The sequence below is a fragment of the Mustela nivalis genome (assembly GCF_964662115.1).
Source record: "Mustela nivalis genome assembly, chromosome: 4".
In the NCBI taxonomy this organism is placed as follows: Eukaryota; Metazoa; Chordata; class Mammalia; order Carnivora; family Mustelidae; genus Mustela; species Mustela nivalis.
In genome coordinates this window covers 80703900-80729071 of record NC_139023.1, presented here as the reverse complement: position 1 = coordinate 80729071, position 25172 = coordinate 80703900, and the positions used below count along the sequence as shown (strand labels likewise).

The window sequence follows — 25172 nt, the reverse complement described above, 5'->3', positions numbered from 1 at the left end:
ATTCCTGGAGGGTAGAACTGCCCTCCTCGTCTTTGAAACAGCTCTGCCTGTATAGAGCCTGGCACACAACTAAAAACAGGAGGAGTTCAATAAACATCTCTTTACAAATGGCCAGAACTGTGCCTCCGGGTTCTAATGGCAGACTTGGAAACTATTCCTGGCCGTTAGCACTCTAATATCTCCAGAGCATGCGAGGAGCAAAACAACCATGTTTAGTGTCTAGGAGAGTCCCATGTAAGCTTAAGGAATCCTCCAAGGATTTACCAAACGGTTCTGCTTAAGTATATACACATCCCCACACATACTACCAAGCTTTTTGCAAAGCTAACTTTAAGTTTTTACAAATGTCCATGCCCCAAGCAAGCATCAGAAAAATATCTGCTGGTCAGCAACGACGACATTAAACCTTACACGTAAGAATTCTCAATAAAGGAATACGGAGCTTACTTTGATCTCTCAGAAAGTCGATTTCTGTAGCCATTTCGATAGAATTTAGTTTGGAGATTTCACCACCTTCACTTTCTTCAAGACAAAAATAAGCAGAACCCCAACAGCACCACCATCACCAAAAAAGAAAACCCCCAGAACTCGCTGTTCGGGAAAACAAAACTAACGCAACGCTCCGGAGGTTGTCAGGCACTCGGGCGGTGAAATCAGCATCCTCCTCACGCGGCTTCCCCGCCGCGCCTTCTTCTCCCGAGTCCCAGCCCAGCCCCTCGCTCAGGCAACAGACTTCAGATTTCAGCTCTGCTGGGGACCCGCCAAGTGAATTCTGTTCCACCGCCACCCGAATCCCGGCCGGGGAAAACGGGGACGCGGATGGCTACAGGCGTCCCGCAGGTCACTCGGGGTCGTGTCGGGCCACTTAGGAGACAGCCGAAGGAGCCGCCAAGCAGCCGGGTGGCGGCGTCCTTGGAGGAGCGTCTGGGGTGCGGGGCTGACTCCAGGACGACGGGGAAACCCGAGGCCAGCAGCGGAAGTCCACTCGGCCCGCCCTGCGACTTTGAAACCGGTGCCCCGGACCGCTCCTTGGAGACGGTAACGCCGTCTGCGTCATCACGTGGACGTCCACGCTTACGCCATCGCGCTTCCTAGAGTCCTTGCACGCCATTGGCTATTTGTCAAGGTACGGACGGAGCTGTGAGAACCTGGGTAACAGCGGGTTGAGCCACTAGCGAGCCAGTGGGCGAGCTCGCTGGCTTGCCTGTTCCTGTGTTGGAGCCGGTGTTTGTGTGTGTGTGTTTTAAAGAAAATCCCGAAGATGTAAACGTAGGTAGGGCATCTGATACATATCTTAAATGCTCCCAGGATCTCTGATACTTGGCATTTCTGGACTGGGAGAACCCGCTAGGCAAAGAGTGGGTGGAAAATAAGTAGATTTCTGCGGCTGGTGGCGGAACCCAGTCTGGAGGCTTCAGAGCCCGCCACCAAGGCTGACCCTCCCGAAGATTTTTGATTATGGGCTTGAACTCCAGCAGCTAAGTACAATCTTGCCTCTTTGGGTCTTTTAGAGGAAGGAAATAGCTGTTTAAATATGTAACTATATCAATAAGGCATATAGTTAAAGGCACTCCAAAGATCCTGCAAACTCACCAGTTATTTCTTTGGTATAACTTTGCTTCCTCGAAAAGAAGAAAAAAGTTACATTTTTTTTCCAGAAAAATAATAGGCAAAGCTTTATATTCAGGGGTAAATGACAATTTCCAGTATTAAAAATTGATTTTGTCTGGGTTTAAGCTTTATCTTAATTCTGCGGGGAAATTTCAACACTAGCAGTGAAAATGCTAGCCACTAGTGTTAGTGCTTTTTAATACATTAATACATTGTGTGTTTTTGGGCGCCTGGGTGGCTCAGTTGGTTAAAGTCTTTGCCTTCGGCTCAGGTCATGATCCCAAGGTCTGGGATCGAGTCCCACATCGGGCTCTCTGCTCGGTGGGGAGCCTGCTTCCTCCTCTCCCTCTGCCTGCCTCTCTGCCTGCTTGTGATCTGTCTGTTAAATAAATAGATAGAAATCTAAAAAAAAAAAAAAAAAAATAGATTGTGTGTTTTTATTGAAGTAGTTTCACTAAACAGGTCAAGAGGTCTCTCCATTTGGCTTTCTCTTTAACAATTTAAGTTTTCTTGTCCTATATGCAGACTCTTACATAATGGAAGTAATGTTAGCAGAATGTATTAAGAAATTTTTTAAATGTGTCCAGCTGTGTCCAGTTAGGTATTCGAAGTCCTGAAGCTTTCTCCGTACTTAGTACTGAGAGAATGAGGTGGTCCCTTCCTCTAAAGACTGGCTGTTACATAGGGAGATAGATCTAAAAATCATTTTTAAAAAAGTTTAGTTTTGTGTCCGGGAAGATTGAACTTGGTCTGGTGTTTGGTGGCCATGAAGTTAATACAAAAAATTTATTGGAGGGAGAGATTGAGTGGGCAAACTTCTACTCTTTTTTTAAGGTCATTGTATGACTTTCTTCATGAACTCCTCACTGACTTCCCAAGGGGCTTGTGTTTAAATTCTCCTACATTTAAATCTGTATATTATCATATTGTAGTTTAATTTGGCACCAAACAGTTATAAACTTAATTCTACATTTACAGTGTAAGTTGATAAGATACATTACTCTTGGTGAAAGCAAAGAGAACCTTCTGGATATAAATGATGAGTGGTCTTTCCATTGTGTAAAATAAATATCTGAAGTTGGAATTTTTATCTCTGTACTTGAACTATTTGGCTTATATGGTTAAGTTCAATACAAGCTACAGTTTTGAGATTTAAAGTTTGGGGAGCTGGTTTACAAGATTCTGCTGATTTTTGTATTTCAGTGGATTTTTTAAAAATATTTTTCATTCTTATTAAACAAAATTGTTACGCTTCCACTCATCCTTTAAGTATTCCCTCTAGTGTTGCTTGCTTTGTTCCTTTGTGTCCTCTACCCACTTTCCCAAGAAAGGTGTTTCCTTAATACTTCATGCTTCTTCCTTCAGTCAAAAATCATATTGTTTTGTAGTTTGTCTCCAGGCTCCAACAGAGTGCCTGGAACTTCAATGAGCATTCAGTAAATATCTGATGAAGGAATGAATTTAAAGAATTCAGTGGATGTGCTTGGAAAGTATCTATTAGTGTAACTGACTACAAGGATGAGATGTGGGAGAAAAATTACTTAGTATGGGTTTAACCATGCTCTAGCCCCAATTTCATGTTTTTATGTTAGATATATTTCTTCAGTAAGAAAACTCCTGAAAATTGATAGCTTTTACTAATAATAATTTTTATAATAAATTGACATTGAGCACCCAGGACTATGTGGAAATCGTCATGAAGAATATAAAGTTGGAGATTTAAGCCAGGGTCAAAACCATATGAAACATTCTCTGATGTCATCAAATGCCATAAAAAAGAGATTTTCAAAAAAGCTCTTAATGATAACATAAATAAAAATAAATAAAAATAATGAAAATAAATAAATAAAAATAAACACAATAGTTATGTTTATTTTAGTGGCACCTGGGTGACTCAGTCAGTTGTGTTCAACTCTTGATTTTAGCTCAGGTCATGACATCAGGGTCCTGGGATCAAGCCTCTGCATTCAGCATAGAGTCTGGTTGTCCCTCTCCCTCTGCTTTTCCATTTGTGCGCGCGCTCTCTCTCTCATAAATAAATAAATAAATTAAATAATTACGTTTATTTTAACCAGCCAAGAGAAGCATGGCCTAGAAATTGGAAGCTCTCTTTTTAAGCTTGTCTTTTTTATTATTATAATTCTTATTTAAAAATGATATGAAATCTCTCAGATTTTCATGTGTACAATTTAGCAGTCTTAACTATATGCACATTGTTGTACAGCAGATCTCTAGAACTCTTCCATCTTGCATGACTGAAACTCTATATCTCTATAACTCCTTATTTCCCTTTCCCACCAAAAGTGATTTTTAGAAAACAAAAATCATAGTTTCGGTAAAATGAATACAAAAGCTATTTTCCCCCAAAGAGATTTTTAAAAGCATGTTTTGAGTAAATTATATTTAGGCTGAGCCATATGAAATTGTGATTTTCTTCAATTTCATATGGTCTACTGTAATACTTTACCTGAACAATATTTGAATAATGTCTACACGTTAATGTAATATCTGCTCTTTCAGATCAGAAGAAAATTGTGATCACTTTACTTAAACATGTAGAATATGCACGGTATTCTGAGAGTAACTGTGAAGTTCAGGTGTAGTGAATCCTTGCTGGATTAAACCCACAGATCCTATAAACATTTTGGTAACTCTCAGCAACCAAAATACAGAGTGATTCTATTACTTGGAAATACTGTAGTTCTGTAAATTATTACCTTTTCTTTAGAAGTGAGGGAATTCACAGTGCTTGGATAGACAAAATCTGACTTGTATGTGCCTCCCTGGGTGAGACTAATTGAAAAACAAAGGAGGAGTCCCTGAACACTGGGTCTCCTTTGAAGTTTCCTGGCCGAAAATGGCCAAATTCTTACTGCTGCTCAAGGTCCTCATCAAGGGAGTCAATATTTAGGTTTTGAAGAAAAACAAGCACCTGTGGTGGTCACGTACTTCACCAACTCCTTGCCTCCTCGTCCTTATCACATGTTGCTTCATATGTTATTATCCTGACCATTAAAGTTACACTTTCTTCCTCACTTTGTGCTTATACCTGACGTATTGCTAAGACCCCAATAAAAGTGGAGACAAAATTTGGCACAAGGCCTTTCTCTGCTAGGGCTTCTCGTGCCCAGACCTCTCCTTTCTCCTGTTAAGGTGTATGGAGTAATCTTTTCATTCACCATCTGAGGGTTTGCTGGTCAGACTGGACAGAGAAGTTTAAAAGTTTATGTATGACTGTTTTATGAATTTACTTACCTTTAATCCTGTGTAGAAACAATAAGTTCACACTGTCTTGGGTGAAAGAGACACTAAATGAAGGAAAATAGGTTGATAAATGCTGAAGTTACTAGGATAAGTAAGACTGAACCAACCAGAACCATGTTGTACATCTCTGGAGCACTTAACCATATTTTATTATATCAAGGGTCAGTTAGCCTATCCTGCCTTGCGTCTAGTTTTATATAGGAAAAGCACTTAAGAAACTTGTAATTTTAGTGATTTGAGACAGAGAAATATTTCCTTTTTTTAAATTTATTTTTTTAAGATTTTATTTATTAATTTGAGAGTGAGAGAGAGCATGAGCCTGATGAGGGGCAGAAGGAGAGGCAGGCTCTCTGCAGAGCAGGGAGCGCAATGTGGGACTCTATCCCAGGACCCTGAGATCATGACCTGGGCCAAAAGACAGACTCTTAACTGACTGACTTAACCGAAAGGCATTTGAGAAATATTTTCTTTAAGCAAACCTGTATATACTTTAATAATAACAGCTTATCTTTTCTGAGTATTTACTACATATATGCTAGGCACTATGCTAAAAAAAAAAATATATATATATACACACACACACATATGTATACACACACAGTGTACAGTGTGTATATAGGTATTATATATATATATATATGTATCTCACTTACAAAATCCTTTTTACAGTAACTTGTTGATGATCATAGATGGAAAGTGCCTGAATTGGAATTTTAATCTAGGCATTAAAATGTCACAATCCTTAATCACTATGTATATGCCTCCCAGTAGTCCCAGCAATGTAATATCATTTACATTTAGGGTAATATTGTTTATGGCCAGTGTAATATAATTAATTTACAGCTTTGCTTATATTGCCAGTTAACCTTTAGTTACATTAAGTGAATTATTGCTGTATGTGTTCTATTGTAATCCTAATGATATATAGTTCATTTTAAGATTGTTACACAGTGTTTATATTACTGAATTACCCTTTCTTCTCCATCTAAAAAACCACTCAAGTTTCAGTGGAGTGATTGAGTTTTCTGGTGGTCCTTTCACATTTTTCTTTCTTTCTTTTTTTTTTTTTTAGCCTCCTTTTTTTCTTTATAAGATTTTATTTATTTATTTGATAGAGATCACAAGTAGGCAGAGAGGCAGGCAGAGAGAGATGGGGGGGAAGCTGGCTCCCTGCTGAGCAGAGAGCCTCATGTGGGGCTCTCTTCAGGACCCTGATACTATAACCTGAGCTGAAGGGAGAGGCTTTAAGCCACTGAGCCACCCAGGTTCTCGGGCAAAAACCGGATAGAGTGGGCTTCAATCCTCCAAGCCCTGGCCCAGCCTGTGTAGGAATCTGGGCGGAGCCTAAGGCTCTCCAGTCACCTCTGCAGAAAGCCGCGAGCTGAGTGGAGCAAGGTAAAGAACTTCCCCGTCTGTGTTCTCTTCTTGTTACACGGTGTTTCCTCAGTCATTACTTGCACTTTGACCTAGTCTTGTTAGCTTTTTCTCTGCTAACTTATTTTTCAGCAGCTTCTTCTGTTGGAACAGTTTACTCCCGCTTTCCGTCTCACTTCCTCATTTCTCCATTTTTTTTTTTATAAGGTAAGGGTGCAGGTGGAAGCAGAATGCAAACTGAAAAATAATTATTGTAGAAAACTAAAGAATATTTCGTGAATAGAAGAATTTGGAAATTTTCCTTGTAAAACGTTGTGTTGAGAAAACATCTTTTCCATAACTTCCTAATTTTAACCTTTGTGGAACGTTTTTTTGTCTCCTAGGCACTTAGGAGTTCTTTCTCATTTCTCTTCCTTAATTTCCTTCTATAAGGCCTGTCCATAGTACAGACAAGCATGAAAATAATTTAAAAATTGTGACTTTTTTGATGAAAGGGTAATTTGGAGAGTAGAGGTTAAAATGTGGAAAAACACAAATTAGCAATGAACATTCTTTTAAGAAAGTCTGAACAACCAGCATCAAAATTGTGTAATAGGCTGGTGATCACTTTGAATGAATATATTCCTTCAATAATATTCCCAGTAGGGGCGCCTGGGTGGCTCAGTGGGTTAAAGCTGCTGCCTTCGGCTCAGGTCATGATCTCAGGGTCCTGGGATCGAGTCCCATATCGGGCTCTCTGCTCGGCAGGGAGCCTGCTTCCTCCTCTTTCTCTGCCTGCCTCTCTGCCTACTTCTGATCTCTCTCTGTCAAATAAATAAATAAAATCTTTAAAAAAAAAAAAAGAATCTGCCTTAAAAAAAAAATATTCCCAGTATTCATTCTGACATTTCAGTAATGTTCAGCATATATAATATAGAGAAGAGGTAGATTGCATACTCTGAGAGATCCAGCCATAAAATGGACTTTACAAAAATATATTTAAATTACTCATTTATTTTTTAATAGTGTCTATCAGAGTATAAAATCCAGGTAGTTTTGTTTTTAGTAACAACAGTTGAAAGTAAACCTCCCTTGCTCTGTTGTATCAAGTAAATAATTCTCTCAAAAGAGGTAACCACTGCCATCACTGGTTTCTTGTGTATGCTTCCTGAGATAGTGTATACTTTCACAAGCATAGATGCAAATAGTCTTCTTTTTTAATAAAATAAATTCATACTTTTTGCACCTTGCTATTTTCACTTAATATATTTTAGATATATATAGAGTTGCTCTACTCTTTTTTAGCAGGTACATAGTAATTCATTCCATGATATAGCATAAATTCCTTACCATTCCTCTGCTGATGGGTATTTAAATTGCTTATGATATTTTGTTATTGTAGACAATGTCACAGTGAATATCTTTATACTTATGTCATTTTGAATATGTGCACGTGTAATAACTCTTAGAACTAGAATTACTGAATCAAAGAATATTTGCATTTTTTTGTTTTGATAGATTTTGAGGGATTGCTCTTCCCAGAGGCTGTACCAGTTATGTCCCAACAATAATAATGTGATTATTTCTCAGTCCTCATATCACAGAATGTTGTCAAGCTTTCCAGTTGGTGAAAATAGTAATTTATTGTTGTTTTAATTTGCATTTCTATCATGTGAGGTTGAAAATTTTGCATTTATTTTCTGCGAACTGTTTTTTCCCATTTTTCCACTGGGATATTGATCTTTTTCCTTATTGATTTCTAGGAGCCCTTTAAACATTAAAGAAGTTACTGATTTGTCTGAAATACATGTTGCAGATATTTTTTTCCCGAAACTGTCTTTTGATTTTGTAATGGTGTGCTTTTCTTTTGGTGGGTGTAAGCAGACTTCTGCTTTCAGTTTTGTTATTTTTATTTTTATGCGGCCAAATATATCACTCTTTTCTTTTATGTCTTTTGGGTTTGGGGTTATATTTTAAAAGACTTTTCTACTCTAAGATCATCTTTAAAAATTCATTTTTTCTTTTTTAATTTGTTTTTTATTTGTAAATCTTGGACTCATTTAAAACTTAGTTTGGTATATAGATCCAACCTTATTAAATTGGACTACAAAATGAACCAACTGATAATAGACCTAGCTGGTTTAGCTACATGAGCCTTGGTTGGAATCATCTCTGAGAATCATGAGAATCATCTCTAACTCCCCATAGGCTTATACTTAATTTCCCTAGCACCTGGTATGGTACTCAAAAGAAGTGAGTAGTTAATAAACTTTTGATAAACTAAACTGAAAGGAAGTTTCTAGATATATCACCTTATTTATAGTTGTTTTGGTTGAAAGAGAGTGATACCACAAACACAGCTGATTTTTTAGAATCATGAAATTTTGGATCCAGAGACTAAGGTGATTATTCACTTGATAAATAAATAATGAGTTCCTATTACTTACAGGCATTCTAGTTGGGAATGAGGAGACAATAAACAAATATGTCATGTGGTATAATGCTGTGAATCAAAACAGAGCAATGTACAGGCAGTAGAGAATGACAGGAAGTAGAGCAGGGGGTACACACTAGCACAGGTCACAAAGGACATTTACAGTAGAATTGTCTTTACTTCATATGAGCATATGTGCAGACAAAAAAATTGAGAGGTCATGAGAATTAAGCTTCAGGAGACAGTTCTCAGTATCCCTTGGAAGTTGGAAGGAGAATCAGTTATTTCTGTCTAGGTCCAGGTTATCTTTAGATTACATTGTAAATTAGTGGGTAGGACTATACTTTTTTAGGTTATATTGGTTATAAATATTATGCACACTTGGATTAACATAATTGTCCTTTAAGCAAATTAACAAATTTGTCATTCTAACAGGAAACTGAAACCATTTTATGCAGTTAAAGCCAAAATTACATTCTACCCTTGGGCATGTCAGCCATGGCACTTTGTACAGTATTGGCATTTCTTACAGTAATTTTAAACACTACTCAAAAAAATCAGGGAAAAGGGCCAGTAGAAAGTCTTGAGGTATCCATACCTTATACTCTCAACTAGAGTAGCTATGCTTTTATATTTAATTTCTTCTTAACTTTCAGATAAGATTACATTTAGAATTAATTTGAAGCTGTAAAATACACCTCACTCTGACCAGACATGTGCATGGAAATTACAGGCCATTTTTAGGATCCAATCACTGAATGTGCTTTTAATTCCATGTGGACGTAGAGATGATTGCCTTGAAGAGTGAGAAGTTGGAAATTCCCTGGTGGAAACCCTACTGATTAAGATAGGGATCGTTCTAATGTGTACAGTATTTTTGTACATATGGTGGTTCTGTGGAGAATGAGTGAATCTGTCAAAACTTCCTAGTTGCAAAATTATATTTTGCCAGGGTTGTCAAGCTCCAAGTTAGGAGAATAGCATTTTCTCTCAGCATATTGGTATAAGAATCAGATTTAATCAGCTTTTCTAACATCTTGATTTATTCTTATGTCTTCCTGTATGCTTCAAGATGATACTTAATAGTACCAAAATTTGGGATTGAAGTTTAACCACTTATGTATGAAGAATGTGCTTTGATATTTCAACTAAAGAAAATCAGTTTTTAGCAGCAATGGCCATGGTCGCCAAAGTGGAAAGAACCAAGATGCCCTTCAATAGACGAATAGATAAGGAAGATATGGTCCATATACACTATGGAGTATTATGCCTCCATCAGAAAGGATGAATACCCAACTTTTGTAGCAACATGGACGGGATTGGAAGAGATTATGCTGAGTGAAATAAGTCAAGCAGAGAGAGTAAATATCATATGGTTTCACTTATTTGCGGAGCATAACAAATAGCATGGAGGACATGGGGAAATGAAGAGGAGAAGGGAGTTGAGGGAAATTGGAAGGGGAGGTGAACCATGAGAGACTATGGACTCTGAGAAACAACCTGAGGGTTTTGAAGGGGCGGGGGGTGGGAGGTTGTGGGAGCCTGGTGGTGGGTATTAAGGAGGACACGTATTGCGTGGAGCACTGGGTGTGGTGCAAAAACAATGAATACTGTTACACTGAAAAGAAATTTTTAAAAAAATGTTGGTTAAAAAAAAAAAGAATCAGGGCGCCTGGGTGGCTCAGTGGGTTAAGCCGCTGCCTTCGGCTCAGTCATGATGTCAGGGTCCTGGGATCGAGTCCCACATCGGGCTCTCTGCTCAGCAGGGAGCCTGCTTCCCTCTCTCTCTCTCTCTCTCTGCCTGCCTCTTTGTCTACTTGTTATCTCTCTCTGTCAAATAAATAAATAAAATCTTTAAACAACAACAACAAAAAGAATCAGTTTATTGTTGAGGTTTTTATTCCATATAAATCAGTACTAAATTCTACAAAAATCAGAATCAATTTATACAATCCTATCACTCACTGTGCTTACTTTAATAATAAAGAATATAAATTACTAAATATATCCTCTTCTCAAGTACTATTAGTTGCAAATGGGTTGTAATACCAGAATTATTTTGAAGTTTTTGAGGTTATCAATTAAAATTTGTTAACATGTAGTAAAAATTAGGAAGAGCTATATACTTTAGAAAAAGGTTTTCAAAGATCTTGGATTCCTGTGTAGGACAGAGCATATATATTTGGATCTCCCAATGATTGGTACCTAGTAGTATCTATTCATTGAAATAAATTTATCCAAAACTTAACTTATTTGCAGTAAAAATAACATATGAAGCGAGGAATTGCATTCAAAGACTTCAGATAAGGGAAATTTAAGTCTGGAAATAGCATTGTTACTAATCAAGATTATCTTCTGAACAAGACATAAGGACCTCGTATGATTTGGGGACTCTACTACTCTTAAAAGGAGGTTTGCACCTCCTTGCAGATTCCTGAAATGTCTTCAGCTGGGAAAACATGATTACATTGATTCAGTTTCATGGTTTGCCAACCATCTGGCAAACAGACAAATCTGTTTCTTGATTTGTAATGAGGATAAAAATGGTTCCTCTGTAAGTTTGTTGTGAAATTAAGTGAGATAATGTTTATAGAATTCCTGATATAGTGTTTAATAAAAAATGTAATTTTGGGGGTGCCTGGGTGGCTCAGTGGGTTAAGGCCTCTGCCTTCAGCTCAGGTCGTGATCTCGGGGTCCTGGGATCGAGCCCCGCATCGGGCTTTCTGCTCGGCAGGGAGCCTGCTTCCTCCCTATCTCTCTGCCTGCCTCTCTGCCTACTTGTGATCTCTGTCTGTCAAATAAATAAATATATAAATCTTTAAAAAAATGTAATTTTGTTACTAGAATGCTATGGATGTCTAGTTAATCCTTAGAAAAAAGGCAAAAATGCAAATACTGCTTGTATCAAATGTATTTAGTCTATTTCAAAGTTTAAATGCTAATTCCATTCCCATTTCTAATTGGGAGATAAAGGATTAACCAAACGTGGTCATTTAATATGTGAAATTTCAACAATTGAGGTAGCTAAGAAAATCTATACCCTGAGACCAAGGAAGACAGTATTAAACTCTATTAACTTTGAAATGGTTGGAGTACCTCCTGCCCTGCAACTCCCACCCTAAAAAGAAAGGGTTTTAGCCAAAGAAACAAGTGTTAGCAGAAGTGCTTCTGATGACTTATATAGTTATTTTTTTTAATCAGATCGAATTTTATTAGAATGATCTTGATTCCCAAGGGATCCAATAATTCAGACACCTGCACATTTTAGAATAAGAGACAAATGATGACATAGAAACTCATAATGCTTATAGTTATTAAGTATATGAACAGTGTCATCGGTGGACTTAATTACAGTTTTTAAAGACAAAGCACGAGAGATTGTGAACTGAGAAACAAACTGAGGGTTTTGGAGGGGAAAAGGTGTGTGGTTGGGTGAGCCTGGTGGTGGGTATTAAGGAGGGCACGTATCGCATGGAGCACTGGGTGTGATGCATAAACAATGAATCTTGGAACATTGAAAAAATAAAATAAATGATTTTGATATACTCTTTACAAGGTAACTTGGGCTGGATCTAGACTTAGTTCTAAAGCTTTTAGGATCCAAAAACCTATTTTACAACAGAACTCCTGTCCATGGTTTGCCATAACACAAATGGCCTTTTGACTCTCAGAACCATGTTCTTGTCACTCTGCTGCCTTCCTGCCTGCTATTTGGCATTGAAAATTTCATTTCCAACTAAAGGAAACATTTGTAAATTGTTAAAGAGTTTGTTTTATTCTTTTTTCCTTTAGAGTCTTCAGATGGATTTTAAAATTCAGTACACTTGGGATGGTTTTCCCGTGAAGCATGAGCCAGTGTTTGTCAGGCTGAATCCAGGTGATGGAGGAGTGATGGTGGAAGTTAGTGCTCCATTTTTCAATGATCCTCCAGCCCCACTTGGAGAACCAGGAAAACCTTACAATGAACTGTGGAATTATGAAGGTAAGTGGAAGTACTGTATTTTACTGTAAACATAAATCTCTATAATAACCTCTCCTAGAACTATTGTTTTATCTTACTGTAAGAAAGTGAGCGCTCTTACGAGCAACTGACATGCACAGTTTCTTCCGTTCTCTACCAATCGCTCATTCTTTTTCACCATCACTTAATGTGACTTAAGCTATGTAACTAGAACACTGAAAAATGGCAATGACAAATCCAGATTTTTAAATTGCTGCCATAGTTCTTTCGTTTACTTCTGATACCTATTTTAAGGAGAGTTCAGCATTTCTGTTTTGTCTTTAAGTATCTTCGAATTGCTACTTTAACCTTATAAACCTTCTCTGTGGAAGTTTGGGGATGTTTACTTATTATAGAAATACTGTCAGCCTTAATAGGAAATGTAGTTTTTATTTTATACTGGCAATTAATCTCACATGTCAAATGAAGGCTAAAGGACATGCCATAAAATTACACTGTGCCAGATTTGCTCTATGATCCCCTTCTAATGTATCATAATTAAGCTACCAAACTTATCTTTCTGAAATACTCTTTATGATTCCACTCCTCAGATGGCAAACCATCACTATCCCTGAGATGAAATTCAAACCCTTCCTTTAAGCTTTCAGAATACTCATAAATTGGGCTATCCTATTCAATCAAAAACTCTTTTTTAATATAACAATGTTACATTAGTTTCAGGTTTACAACATAGTGATTTGACAAGTTTTTACATTATGCTGTGTTCACCACAAGTGTAGCTACCATCAGTCTCCATAGCACTGTTGCAGTACCACTGTCTATATTCCCTATGCTGTTACTTTTATCTCTGTGACTTATTCATTCCGTGACTGGAAGACTGTATCTCCCACTCTCCTTCATCCGTGTTGCCCATCCCCCTACCCTCTGTACCCCTCACTCTCCCCACCCCCGGCAGCCCTGAGTTTGTTCTCTGTATTTATGGGTTTATTTCTACCTTTTGTTTACTCATTTGTTTTGTTTTCTCGATTCAATATGTAAGTGGAATCATATGTCAACCAAAAGCTTGACTTCTGAAAGGCTAATTGTCTTACCATCCATGCATATTCTCACCCATGTACCTTTTCTCATTCTATTCCCCATCCCCTGGCTCTCATGCACTTAGTTCAAGGTCTAATATAGGTTTCATTTCTTTTAAAGAAGGCTTTGGGGGCGCCTGGGTGGCTCAGTGGGTTAAGCCGCTGCCTTCAGCTCAGGTCATGATCTCAGGGTCCTGGGATTGAGTCCCGCATCGGGCTCTCTGCTCAGCAGGGAGTCTGCTCCCCCCTCTCTCTCTGCCTGCCTCTCTGCCTACTTGTGATCTCTTTCTGTCAAATAAATAAAATCTTAAAAAAAAAAAAAAAAGCTTTGATGGTTCCTGTAGGCCATATTAACATCTGTATAGCATATATTTGTCAGTGTTAATTTTTATCATATGTAAAACATGTTATGTTTTACTGATACAGAACTTGTATATACCAGCTACCTGCTGGTATAGACACTAGTGTGACTTATCTACCAGAGGTACCACAGACACCAATCTCAAGAAGTCCTAAACTCAACTCATCCAGTTCTTTCATAAACCTGCTTCTTTCCCCAGTTGCTCAAACACTATAATACATCAGTTTACTACATATAGAAATATGAGAGCTTTCCAAGATAACCTTTTCTCTCACTCTCCATATTTGGATTTATTTATGAGTCTTACCAGCTTCGCCTCCTTAACATTTCTCTGATTTAGTTAGTACCTCTTCTTCATTCACACTCTCCGTACCATAGGTTGGGCCTTTGTGATCTTTTACTTGGGCTAGTCAAAGCACCCTTTATGGTCTTTTTACCCTTAGATCCATCCTTCACTTAGAAGCCAGAGTGATCGATCTAAAATGAAAATTCAAACTCATAATTCAGGTCCTTGCAAACCTTCTCAGGCTCCCTGTCCTCTCAGGATAGTTTCGCCCTTCTTATTATGATCTTTATATAAGATTTTTCATGACCTAGCCCCTTATTCTCTTTGTAGCATTCCTTCTCTGTGCATTGAAATGTTTGCCTAGGAAGACCGGACTGCTTGTAGTTCTTTAAGGGATGATATTTCCTAATCATGTACATTTGATTGCACTTCTCTTTCACCCTGGAATGTCCTTTCCATCATTCTTCTTCCCCCAATTCCAACTCATCTTTCAAGGTGGAGCTTAGATAGCACCCTCTCCAGGAATCCTTCCCTAAACCACTTTTTGAGCTAAGTGTCTGGGTTTTTTTTGGTGTGTGTGTGTAGCAGCAATCCATACCTCCTCCCCTCTTGGTATTTTTATTAAGAGTATCCACTTGGTAGGCACCTGGGTGGTTCAGGGGGTTAAATGTCTGCTTTTGGGTCAGGTCATGATCCCAGGGTCCTGGGATCTGTGGGGAGTCTGCTTCTCCCTCTCCCCCTGCCCACTCCTGCTTTCTCTTGCCATCTCTCTCTCTCTCAAATAAAAAAATAAAATATTAAAAAAAATTCAACTGTATATTTGATTGTAATGACTGCATTATATTCTATTGCATGGAATATATGAATTCCATAACTTACTTAACAGCTCTCCTGTGTAATAGTTTTATTTATATCATAGGAAATAACCATGTAGATCATTCCCTATTTTTGAGCAATTCTTAGATGAATAGCATTATACTTACTTTTCCCAGTTCTCTGATTATTTCTTAAGATTAAATCCTAGAATAAGATAACTGGTTCAAAGTCTGTGTAATAACATTCGTTTCTTTAAGAACCTCACCCAACACTAGGCTTTATTAATATTTTTAATCTTAGGACAATCTGATATGGGAAAAATTGGTGATTTGTTTTTTATGTATTTCTTCTTCAGGGCAATGTGTATTTATTTGCTTTTCCCCTTTTCTTATGAGATAGAATTATAGTTAAAAATAATGAGTTAATTCACTTTATACTCAAAAAAATAATTTATTACTGAAGTAAAATTAAATATCTTGGTATGTCTTCTCTCTGTTTTCAAAAGTTGTGGAAGCATTTTTCTTGAATGACATAACTGAACAGTATTTAGAAGTTGAACTTTGTCCGTAAGTATAAAATTTTTTCTAACTCACAGCTTCATAATTTGAATATAGTTAATTTCTGGTTATAAATTATATGGTTCATGTTAAAAGCTCAACCAAAAGGAAGAATGCTAATCTGAATTATATATACTTTATTCTCAAGTAAAACATATTTTATAAATGTTTGAAAATATTACATTGATACTGTTTTCAATTCACTAATGTGGTTGGTTTTCTAATAAATTGAAAGTTTTTTTGTAAAATGAAAAATCATTATAAATAACGGAAACTGTCTTTCATTACTTATTATGAAATTTATATCATTATGAATTACCTATTCAGAAATAAAGGGAGATATAAATACAATGAATTGAACTAGTTTCTTTTAAGGAATTTTTTTAAATAGCTAGATTAAACTTAAATTTTATGTGTTGCATAATTATATAAATTTTATGTGTTGCATATTCTTTCCTTTATTCATCATTCATTTATTGAGTGTATACTACATCACTTTGTCTTCAGTGCCAGGGATAAAAATTAAATGACACATAGTTTTTTTTAGACTTATTAAAAATATTAATCTTGGACTCTTTTGTTCAAATTTAACCAGTCATTTGGGAACCCTGTTTACTTTGTTTACTTTACTCTTTTCCCTGCATATGTGAAAAAGTAAATTTATACCTACTTGTTATCTACATGATAACAAATTCTAAATTAGTAAAATATTTAGTAATGAAATATTTCTTTGTATTGCCACTTTTCATTTTAAATGACCTTTAAATACCTTTCAGTATCTAATATTCGGTAGCCTCTGTCCCTTTGTAGGGTGGGCAGAGTCCCAAACAGTTGATTTAAATATTTTAGGTATCATTTTCTTTTCCCTTCGTTTGATTTCTTGCTAATTCTAATGTGGAAAGCCTAGCTGTTCATAATTATATTTTTGAGAATAATCATATATCTTTGTCACCTTTTAACTAACATGCCAGTTTCTTTTATTGAAAAATATGACTTAACTGTCATGTGAGGTAAGAAAACTTCAACTGCTGTGTGATTATTTTCATCGAACAGGTGAAAAAGCTAAGGCAAATAGGTTTATTACTTGTCTAGAAAGCGGTTAAGAACTTGGATATGTTAGAAATTCTAGTTTTATCCTTAGTTTTAATTTCATTAGATGATAATATCAGTTTATTTTCACAAAGTGAAAATGGATGAATAGGATAATTAGATTCCCTTTTGTTTTAAAATTATGTGATAAACATGTATAAAATTAATAATTTAAAAATATATTTTAAGTTACATTATTAATAATTTTAAAAATCTGTAGAGTAATGTGGCTTCATATATTACGGGACAGTTATCAATCAATTATTATGGTTTTGCTTCTGACAATGAACTCCTGTGACAGTTAATTAACCTCTGGGAAAGCAACATGAAGAATATTGTTGTTTTGATTTGCAAGGACTTTTATCCCTCCTAGGATATTCTGAAAGTTTCATAATAATAATAAAAATAAGCAGAGAACTTTTAAATGAAAAATAATAATTGTCTTCTGTTAGAATAGTTTACTGAAGGGAAGTCTTCCCTGAAAAGATCACAACAGAGCATCTGAGTAGAAATGTTCAGTCTTTCCCACTGACAGTAAATTTGATTCATATAATTACTTAAAATCCTTTGATTCTAACTGACCTGATTAATCCCAATTATGCTCTCTTAATAGAATTTCACATGAGGTTATATTTTGTTTATCTTGAAAAATGTGTCACCAGTGTCTGAAACTAATGGTAAAAAGCAGGAAAATACAAGAGGCAGGCAGGTTGAGGACAGTTGTGCAAGAGAATAGATACAAATTAAAATCTTCAACTTGTTGACCTGTAGTAGACAATCTATGTTTTTATTTTCTATCTTCCTAATGAGCTTCAGATAGTTCTTTTTTTTTTTTCCCCATGGAAGTAGCCTTTAGTAAAGTTATTGGATTCAGACTTTGAAATTGGTGCCAGCTTCTCCTAAGAGTACATATTTTTTGAAATAGGCTTTATTATGAGTACCGGATACTATGGTACCCTCCACCCCTTTTTCATACTTTGTACCATCTAACCAGCTGAAGTATTTTTTTATATAAATTCTTATTTACAGAATATAAAAAGCAGTCTGGACATGTGTAGCTTTATGCATTTCACTGCAGTTGTCTGAAAAATGATAAACTCAAAGATGCTATTTCTAAGTAACTGAGCACACTAGTCCTCTCTTTAATTATCCATTATTCATTTGCATCTTTTAATTATTTGGAAACTGAGTTATAAGCACATATTGCAGATATGAAGGAAAGTAAAGAAGGTAACATTTGTTTCTTTCAAACACTCATGACAAATTTTAATTTTGACAGTCATGGACAACATTTGGTACTCTTACTCTCTGGAAGAAGAAATGTCTGGAAAGTAAGTAAATAAAAATATTAGAAAAAAAATCCCTAAATGTAATCTTTAAGATACATATGTAAAAGATACATATCTTAAATAGAATGTCTAAAATATAAATCTAATTTACCTTATGTGTTTCACATGTTGTTTCTGTAGCAAGAACTTGCTCTGTCATACAAAGTGTCTAGAGGAGAGACAAAATGGGAAGGCAGAGCTTATCTTCCTTGGAGTTATTTTCCACCAAATGTGACAAAATTCAATTCATTTGCAATTCATGGATCAACAGATAAAAGAAACTATGAAGCTCTTTACCCGATACCTCAACATGAGCTGCAACAAGGACAAAAACCTGATTTGTAAGTAGAAATTAAATGAAGATAGGTTCCAACTCTGAGTTTTTGGTAAACTAATTATGGGTAGAACAATAGTAACATTTTTCACTCCAAGAAAACGTATGTGTTCAAATATCTAGTAGAGTCATATGTTCCCTGATGGTCCTCAGTAAATACTTGACAGACTGACTTTGGACAGACATAGTCTCTCTTACTGCTGTCAGTAGAGCACTGCACTTATATTTCCATAGTGGTATGAGAAAAATCTTGCTTAGTGAGTATTGCAACAGCAAGTATCAAAATATTGTTGCGAATTCATTTATGATTCCTTTCAGAGTTAAATGGCCAGAGACATCTGTGTTCTGGTATGAGTAAAGGGTTAATAAAGCCTTTCTTGCTGTTTGAGAATGTGACCTTCAGTTAACTTTCTAGCTTACTTTCTCTGGTAACCTCATAAAGATAAAAATGTCAACTGTATTTCTAGGCAATTTTGCCTGTCATAATAATGACCCTTAATTGGTGAATTGGTTCTGATCTGAGAGGAATTATGAATAAACTCTGAACACCTGATAGGGGAAGCATGTCTTTGGGATTTCCCTTTAGAAGTCTTGTTTCCCATGGGGCTGTTAGAAATTGTAATAGTGGAGTTGTTATCACAAGAGATATTGGCTTCTGTGGCACAGCAGGCATGTAAGCTAAGGTATCTCCTATACTTCCTCAGTTTGAGTCTTAGCTCTTTGCTCCTGAAGCTGTCACTTAAGGAGAATGTAGCTCTTGGCCAGCTTTCTTTGTGCTTCAAGGACTGCTGTAAACACAGTAAAGGCAAATGCTTTACTAGGGAAAAGCTGAGATTCCTGCTCTGTATCTCTCTGGGTGTGCTTGGTGCCCAGTCTGGTGAGTTTGCCTGTTTACGAGAGCCTAACAGAGATATCCTGGTGAGCTTTGTGCCATGGTAGACTGACTTCCTGCCTTTTTACCTTTAGAAAGTGCTATACTGTCCTTCTCCCTGTAGCTTTCTCTTTCCTGTTATGCTCTTACTTCACTCACTTTGCCTTTATCTTTTCTAGTATATTCCTTTATTCTGCCTGACACACCTTTCCCTTTGCTTTTGTCCCCAGTCCTAACCCTTTTTCTTATCCTTCCCTTTTGCTTTTCTCTTCTTGCTACCTCTTATCCATCTCTGTTGTTTCCCTAACCTCTTTTATTGTTTTAATTTTTAAAAAATTGGAGTATAGTTGATACGCAATGTTACATTAGTTTCAGGTGTACAAAATAATGATTCAACAAATCTATATACTACTCTATGTTCACAACTGTAGCTACCATCAGTCTCTGCACAATGAATGCTGTTATAATACCATTGAGTATATTCCCTAGGCTGTACTTTTTATCCCTGTGACCTATTCATTTCATAACTAGAGGTTTCCTTAACTTCTTAATTCTGGATTGAGAGTGTGACTCTAAACCAGGTTCAGCCTGGTTCAGTCTGGTCAGGGTAGCAGAATGGGACAGGAATCCAGATGCAACTTACTCAGGGCCCTCAAAACAAGATGGCTTGTTTCTCTGGTTCTTCACCGGCTAATGCCTTCCTGTATTCAGGCTTCTCATTTATAAGTTATTAGAGACTTACCCTAGATGAAAGTATGAGTATACCATTGTTCAAGGTAGAGTCAAGGTAGAGTCTGCTGTGCAGAATGATTTCCTGCACAGCTGAGAACCATTGTAACATTTAGTCAAGCCTTTGTCTCCTCATTAAGCCACAATACTTAAATGGTTTTCCTAGAAAGAAAATAAGTAGGATTAAATCCTTTTTACATTCACCTCTCTTGCTTTGGCAAAGTAGTCAATCCTCTAAGTTACAGAGCTGAAACTTTAAAACGATTTTCTATATAGCATAGAAAGTGTATCAAAATTAAAATGTAAAAACATCTCTAAGGGTATAATACTTGTTTAAGGCTAGATAGAATCAGTCAGGTTTTGAGGGTTGATTTTTAATTCTTCCCTCAGCTGTGAGGGAGCTTTTCTAGAATTAAGAGGAGAGTGTTTTGAAATGTGGGTGAATTTCAGAGCTGAATGTTTGATAGCAAGAGTGAGAAAGTTTTACACTTAGAATTCCTCTTACCTTTGGTATTTTTATAATGTTGTTCTGTCACAGATGTGACAAATAAATAGCCCTTCAGGACAACTATTTTACAAATGCATAATTCATTTCAGTTCCCACCTTCTTTTTCTTTGTGTTTAGCCATCGTCTGGAATACTTCAAGCCTTTCAGTTTTAATACACTGCTTGGAGAAGAATGGAAACAACCAGAATCAGAGCTGTGGTTAATAGAGAAACCTGATGTATAGGAGTATAGTAGATGACCATATCAATCATTTCTTCTCTGTATCTTTTAAGGTAAACCAACAATATGTATAATCTTTTTAATCATGATACCACCAGTACACTTCAAGAACAACTATTTTCATAGAGATCAGTGAAAATAGAGTATCTTTGTAGCACATTGTATATGAATTAACAAGAAAATAGAAAGTTTGTAGGTGACTTTATCTAGAAAGTGAAAATGTTTCTCAGAGTCATTCAGTCTAGGAGCCATCATGTTCTATCTGCTTTGCATATCCATCACCCCGGATATCCCTGACTCTATCAACTAACACTGTTATTTCTCTTTCTACCTCCCTAAACCTTCGCCAGCCTGACACTGGAACATCTTATTTGTGCATTTTTTAAAAGTTCCGTGTAACATACACGGATTCTTTACTTGGAATCTTCTGTGCATTCTTGAAGTAGATTGAAAACAATGACCTATTTCAGATAAGCAGGACATCCACATCTGTTAAGGCATCATTAAGATACATATGTATATAACCAGCTGTTTTTCATGTCTTGAGATTATTTTTAGTCTGTAGAAGCAAATGGAATGAAGTAGTCTTAAATTTGGGCAGCAGGTTCTACTTTCATTTACAAACAGATGACATTTTCTTAATGCTGTTAAACCAGATGCCAAAATATCTTCACTTTATTTTATAAACATCAAACACTCCTGGTCTAGAATTTTTCAAATTTTGTGTTGTGATATAATTCAGTGTTTAAAGCCATCTAGTATATCATCTATGAATTTCTCCACCAAACCTGGTCTTTCACTAGCATTCTTAACTCAGAGGCTAGCAGTCTTTCAGGAGAACTTTTTTTTAAAGAACTTTTATTACTTGTACAGAATACCTAGTTGTTTACTCAACAATATAATTTATCCTCTTGTTTTTTACTAACAGAACCTGAATTTTTAGGGTCATTGCACAAAAACATTTTTCCAGATTCCTTTGCAGATAGAAATGATATGCAAAAACACTTCAGGTTAATGAGATGTGAGTATGCAGTGTTAGGTGGAACTTCAAGAAAAGATGTTTTAAAGATGAAAGATTCAGCTGCCTTACATGTTTTACCTTTTGTCCTTTGCCCTCCTCTTACTTTTTCCTGCATTGCATAATTCAAACCTAAGGTAACACACAAGGTATATTGTATCAATGAGGAGACAGTCCAGGTTCCCCTGAGCAGTAAGGCAAAGGGCCTGTGTTCTAAACAGTGCAATAGAGTAATGTATCATATCTGGACTGCCCACCTATAGATTTCTTTACATAGGAGAAAATAAGCTGCTTAATTTGCTATTCCAAATTGATCTATAGATTCAGTACAATCCGAGTTAAAAATCACAGGCCACTTTTTGGGGAGTATAAATTGACAAACTGACTCCAATTTTATGTGGAACAGCAAGGGACCTCAAAATAGCCAAAACAATTTTGAAAAAGAAAAAGTTGGAGGACTTATACAATCTGACTTCCAAACTTACTACTAAGCTTCAATAATAAAGACGGTGTAACTTTGGCATAGATTTAGACAAATACATCAATGTAACAGAATAGAGAAACCGGAAAGAGAACAATATGCAGTTCTTTTTTTTTTTTTTTTATAAACATATAATATATTTTTATCCCCAGGGTACAGGTCTGTGAATCGCCAGGTTTACACACTTCACAGCACTCACCATAGCACATACCCTCCCCAATGTAAATAACCCCATCCCCTTCTCCCAACCCCCCTCCCTCCAGCTACCCTCAGTTTGTTTTGTGAGATTAAGAGTCACTTATGGTTTGTCTCCCTCCCAATCCCATCTTGTTTCACTGATTCTTCTCCTACCCCCTTAAAGTTCTTTTGATTTTTGACAAAGGTGCCAATGTATTTAAAAGGGAAAAGGATAATCTTTTCAACAAATGGTATTGAATTACTGTAAAAATCATGAAAACAAAAACGAAACCTTGACCTCTACTTAACAGCTTACAGAAAAATTAATGTAACTGACCAAGTGAAAAAGATCTAGGAGAAAATCTTTAAAATCAGGGTAGAGAAACATTTTTTTTTTTTCAAATAGGACATGAAAGGCACTAACAAAGAAAAAGATTAGACTTCATCAAAATCAAAACTTTCTGTTCATCAAAAGCTTCCATTAAGAAAATGAAGAAGCAAGTCACAGATTGGAATAAAGTGTTCAAAATATCCATATCAAACAAAGAATATTTATCCAGAATATATGAAGAATATAAACCAGTAATATAAGAAGCCAGTTAGGGACACTTCACAGAAAAAAAAATACAAAAGGCCAATAAGTATATAGAAAGTCAACATCACTTATTTTGAAGGAAATGCAAATTAAAGCCACAACAAGATACTAACTGACTAAAATTACAAAATATACACATTGGTTAAATGGTTAAAACTGAAAAATATTGGTAATATCAAGCAATAATGGGAATGTAGGGTACCTAGAACTTTCATACCATATGGATAGGAATGTAATATATAGTACAGCCACTATGGAAAACTGAAAATTTCTTAAATACACACCTACTCTATGTTTCACAGTTTCATTCTTAGACATATACTCAAGAGAAATGAAAGTTTATGGCAGTTTTATTCATGGCACAAAACTATAAACAACCAAGTTTCTATCCACAGGAGAATGGATAGACAAACTGCAATATAGTCAGACTACTACCACTTCTACTACTACTACTACTTATGACAACAAATGGACTACTGGTACATGCCATAACCGACATGAGTCTCGAAAACATCACGTTGAGCAAAATGAACCAGATATAACATTCTGTGTAATTATTTATATGAAGGCCAATTTTAGGCCAAACTAGGCTGCAGTGATACATCTCGGAACAGTGATTGCTCCGGTTGAGGGCAGGGGATCAAACTAGCTGGAAAAAGGGACATGAGGGAATTTGGGGCAGTGGGTAGTTGAAATATTCTGTATCTTGATTTGGCTGACTGTTACATAGCTGTATACATTTGTGAACCTTCCCCAAGCTATACATTTAAGATTTGTGTAATTATAGCTTAATAAAATATTGTTATAAAATAAGCTGTAAATAAATGAAGTTAACTTCTGTATATTGTCCCACTGAACAATCACTAGTGCTAGCTAAATGTGGCTTATTAACTAACTTTTTTCATTTATTAAGCATGTTTTTTTTTATCTGAAAAGAGAGCTGATATAAGGTAAATACTGACTTACAAAAGGCCGTGTCTTCATAACTACATATCATGGTATCAGTATTAGGCATCCTAGATAAATTCAGAAAATAGTTTAAAAATTGACAATAGCAACTAACTCATATGGCAATAATATGCTGGTTTGGGATAGGAAAGTCATATTTAAAATAATCTACAGGGACTTACTAGTAAAATACCTGAAGATATTTTATAAACATATATAAAACTATCCACAAAAAGAAATATTTAGTGTGTCCTAAGTTGAGAAGTGAATCAATCTTTCTGAATCACAGGTTCAGATATAAAGCAAATTGTTTATAATATGGGGAAAAGTAAAGCACAAATATTTTAGATATAACCATAAAAATACTGAATTTGAATGTTGTGGTTTGTAAACTTTCTAAAACCCAGGAGAGATCCTCTTCTTATCTGTTTTGGTGTCTTTAGAACCTCTCAAGTTTTCCTCATCTAGATAAGAAATATTTTCCTTCTTCCAATACCAAGGAAGCAAAAGCACCTTATATAACATTTTCTTCTGAAAGGAGCATGCAGTTCAACCACAGAGTTTTGGAAAATTTGTCCATTATTACCATATAAACAGTGCACCCGATAGAAAATTAATATTTGGGAGTGGTGTTTGTAATCACTATTTCAAATTTGCTTTTCAGCTTCAGGACCACAAAAGAAAAATCATTTCTTTGTTCAATATATGTATAAATGCATTTCCTTGCTGTGTTCTGAATTGTTCACTACAGTATCGTGCAGATCCTCTCTTCGCACCACCTAAACAGTGCATGCATTTATTTAGGTGTTTTCTCATGCCCTTCAGAGCTCCAGTAGAGTGTAAGTCACAGTCCATGGGGAAATCCAGCGGTCCCCCCACCCATTATCTGCAGTTTTGCTTTCAGAGGTTTCAGTTATCTGTTGTCAACTGTGGTCCAGAAATATTAAATGGAAAATTCCAGGAAGAAACAATTCATTAGTTTAAAATTACACACCATTTTGAGTATCCTGATAAAATCTTGCACTGTCCTGCCTGGGAAGTTCACATCTCAGCATTTCCCAAAAGGTGGTGGAAATAATCAGTACATGTGGTGAGCAGTATTGTGCACACTGAAAGGATATAGGACCTGGAATAAGGGGAGCACATGTGTTTCTAG

At 36.1% G+C, this 25172-nt stretch overlaps 2 protein-coding genes across 11 annotated transcripts in view; one reads left to right on the top strand and one right to left on the bottom strand.

Moving 5' to 3' along the window:
* Positions 1–710, bottom strand: part of SCLT1 (sodium channel and clathrin linker 1) — a 180767-nt gene extending 180057 nt beyond the window's left edge. For 4 of the 5 annotated variants that reach the window (XR_014311298.1, XM_082729128.1, XM_082729129.1 and 1 more), the window contains exon 1: positions 448–646. Coding sequence is in view for 4 of the 5 variants with exons in the window: in XM_082729128.1 (XP_082585254.1) it covers positions 448–481 (34 nt within the window). In the remaining variant the exon portion in view is untranslated. Of the gene's footprint in view, positions 1–447 lie in introns of all 5 variants that reach the window. The other variant, XM_082729127.1, reaches the window with a different exon arrangement.
* On the top strand, positions 639–23910 carry LOC309863872 (UPF0462 protein C4orf33). 6 transcript variants are annotated; one of them, XM_082729135.1, is made up of 7 exons: positions 1160–1482; positions 6083–6270; positions 12455–12644; positions 15668–15728; positions 18088–18139; positions 18278–18477; positions 20696–23910. In XM_082729135.1, exons 3-7 carry the CDS (start codon positions 12464–12466, stop codon positions 20799–20801), a joined length of 600 nt encoding a protein of 199 aa, XP_082585261.1. In that variant the 5' UTR covers positions 1160–1482; positions 6083–6270; positions 12455–12463; the 3' UTR covers positions 20802–23910. The 6 variants fall into 6 exon arrangements, with proteins under 6 accessions (XP_082585263.1, XP_082585259.1, XP_082585262.1 ...); XM_082729137.1 differs by lacking the exons at positions 1160–1482; positions 6083–6270 and adding an exon at positions 639–1126; XM_082729133.1 differs by lacking the exon at positions 6083–6270 and having other exon boundaries at positions 1124–1273.
* Positions 23911–25172: the final 1262 nt, after the last annotated feature.

What these genes read in the sequence shown, in the direction of transcription:
- LOC309863872 (XM_082729137.1), top strand. Translation starts at nt 12,464, where the DNA reads ATGGATTTTAAAATTCAGTACACTTGGGATGGTTTTCCCGTGAAGCAT. An exon ending in TGAACTGTGGAATTATGAAG is followed by an intron (nt 12,645 to 15,667) that starts GTAAGTGGAAGT and finishes TGTTTTCAAAAG; the next exon opens with TTGTGGAAGCATTTTTCTTG. An exon ending in TTAGAAGTTGAACTTTGTCC is followed by an intron (nt 15,729 to 18,087) that starts GTAAGTATAAAA and finishes TAATTTTGACAG; the next exon opens with TCATGGACAACATTTGGTAC.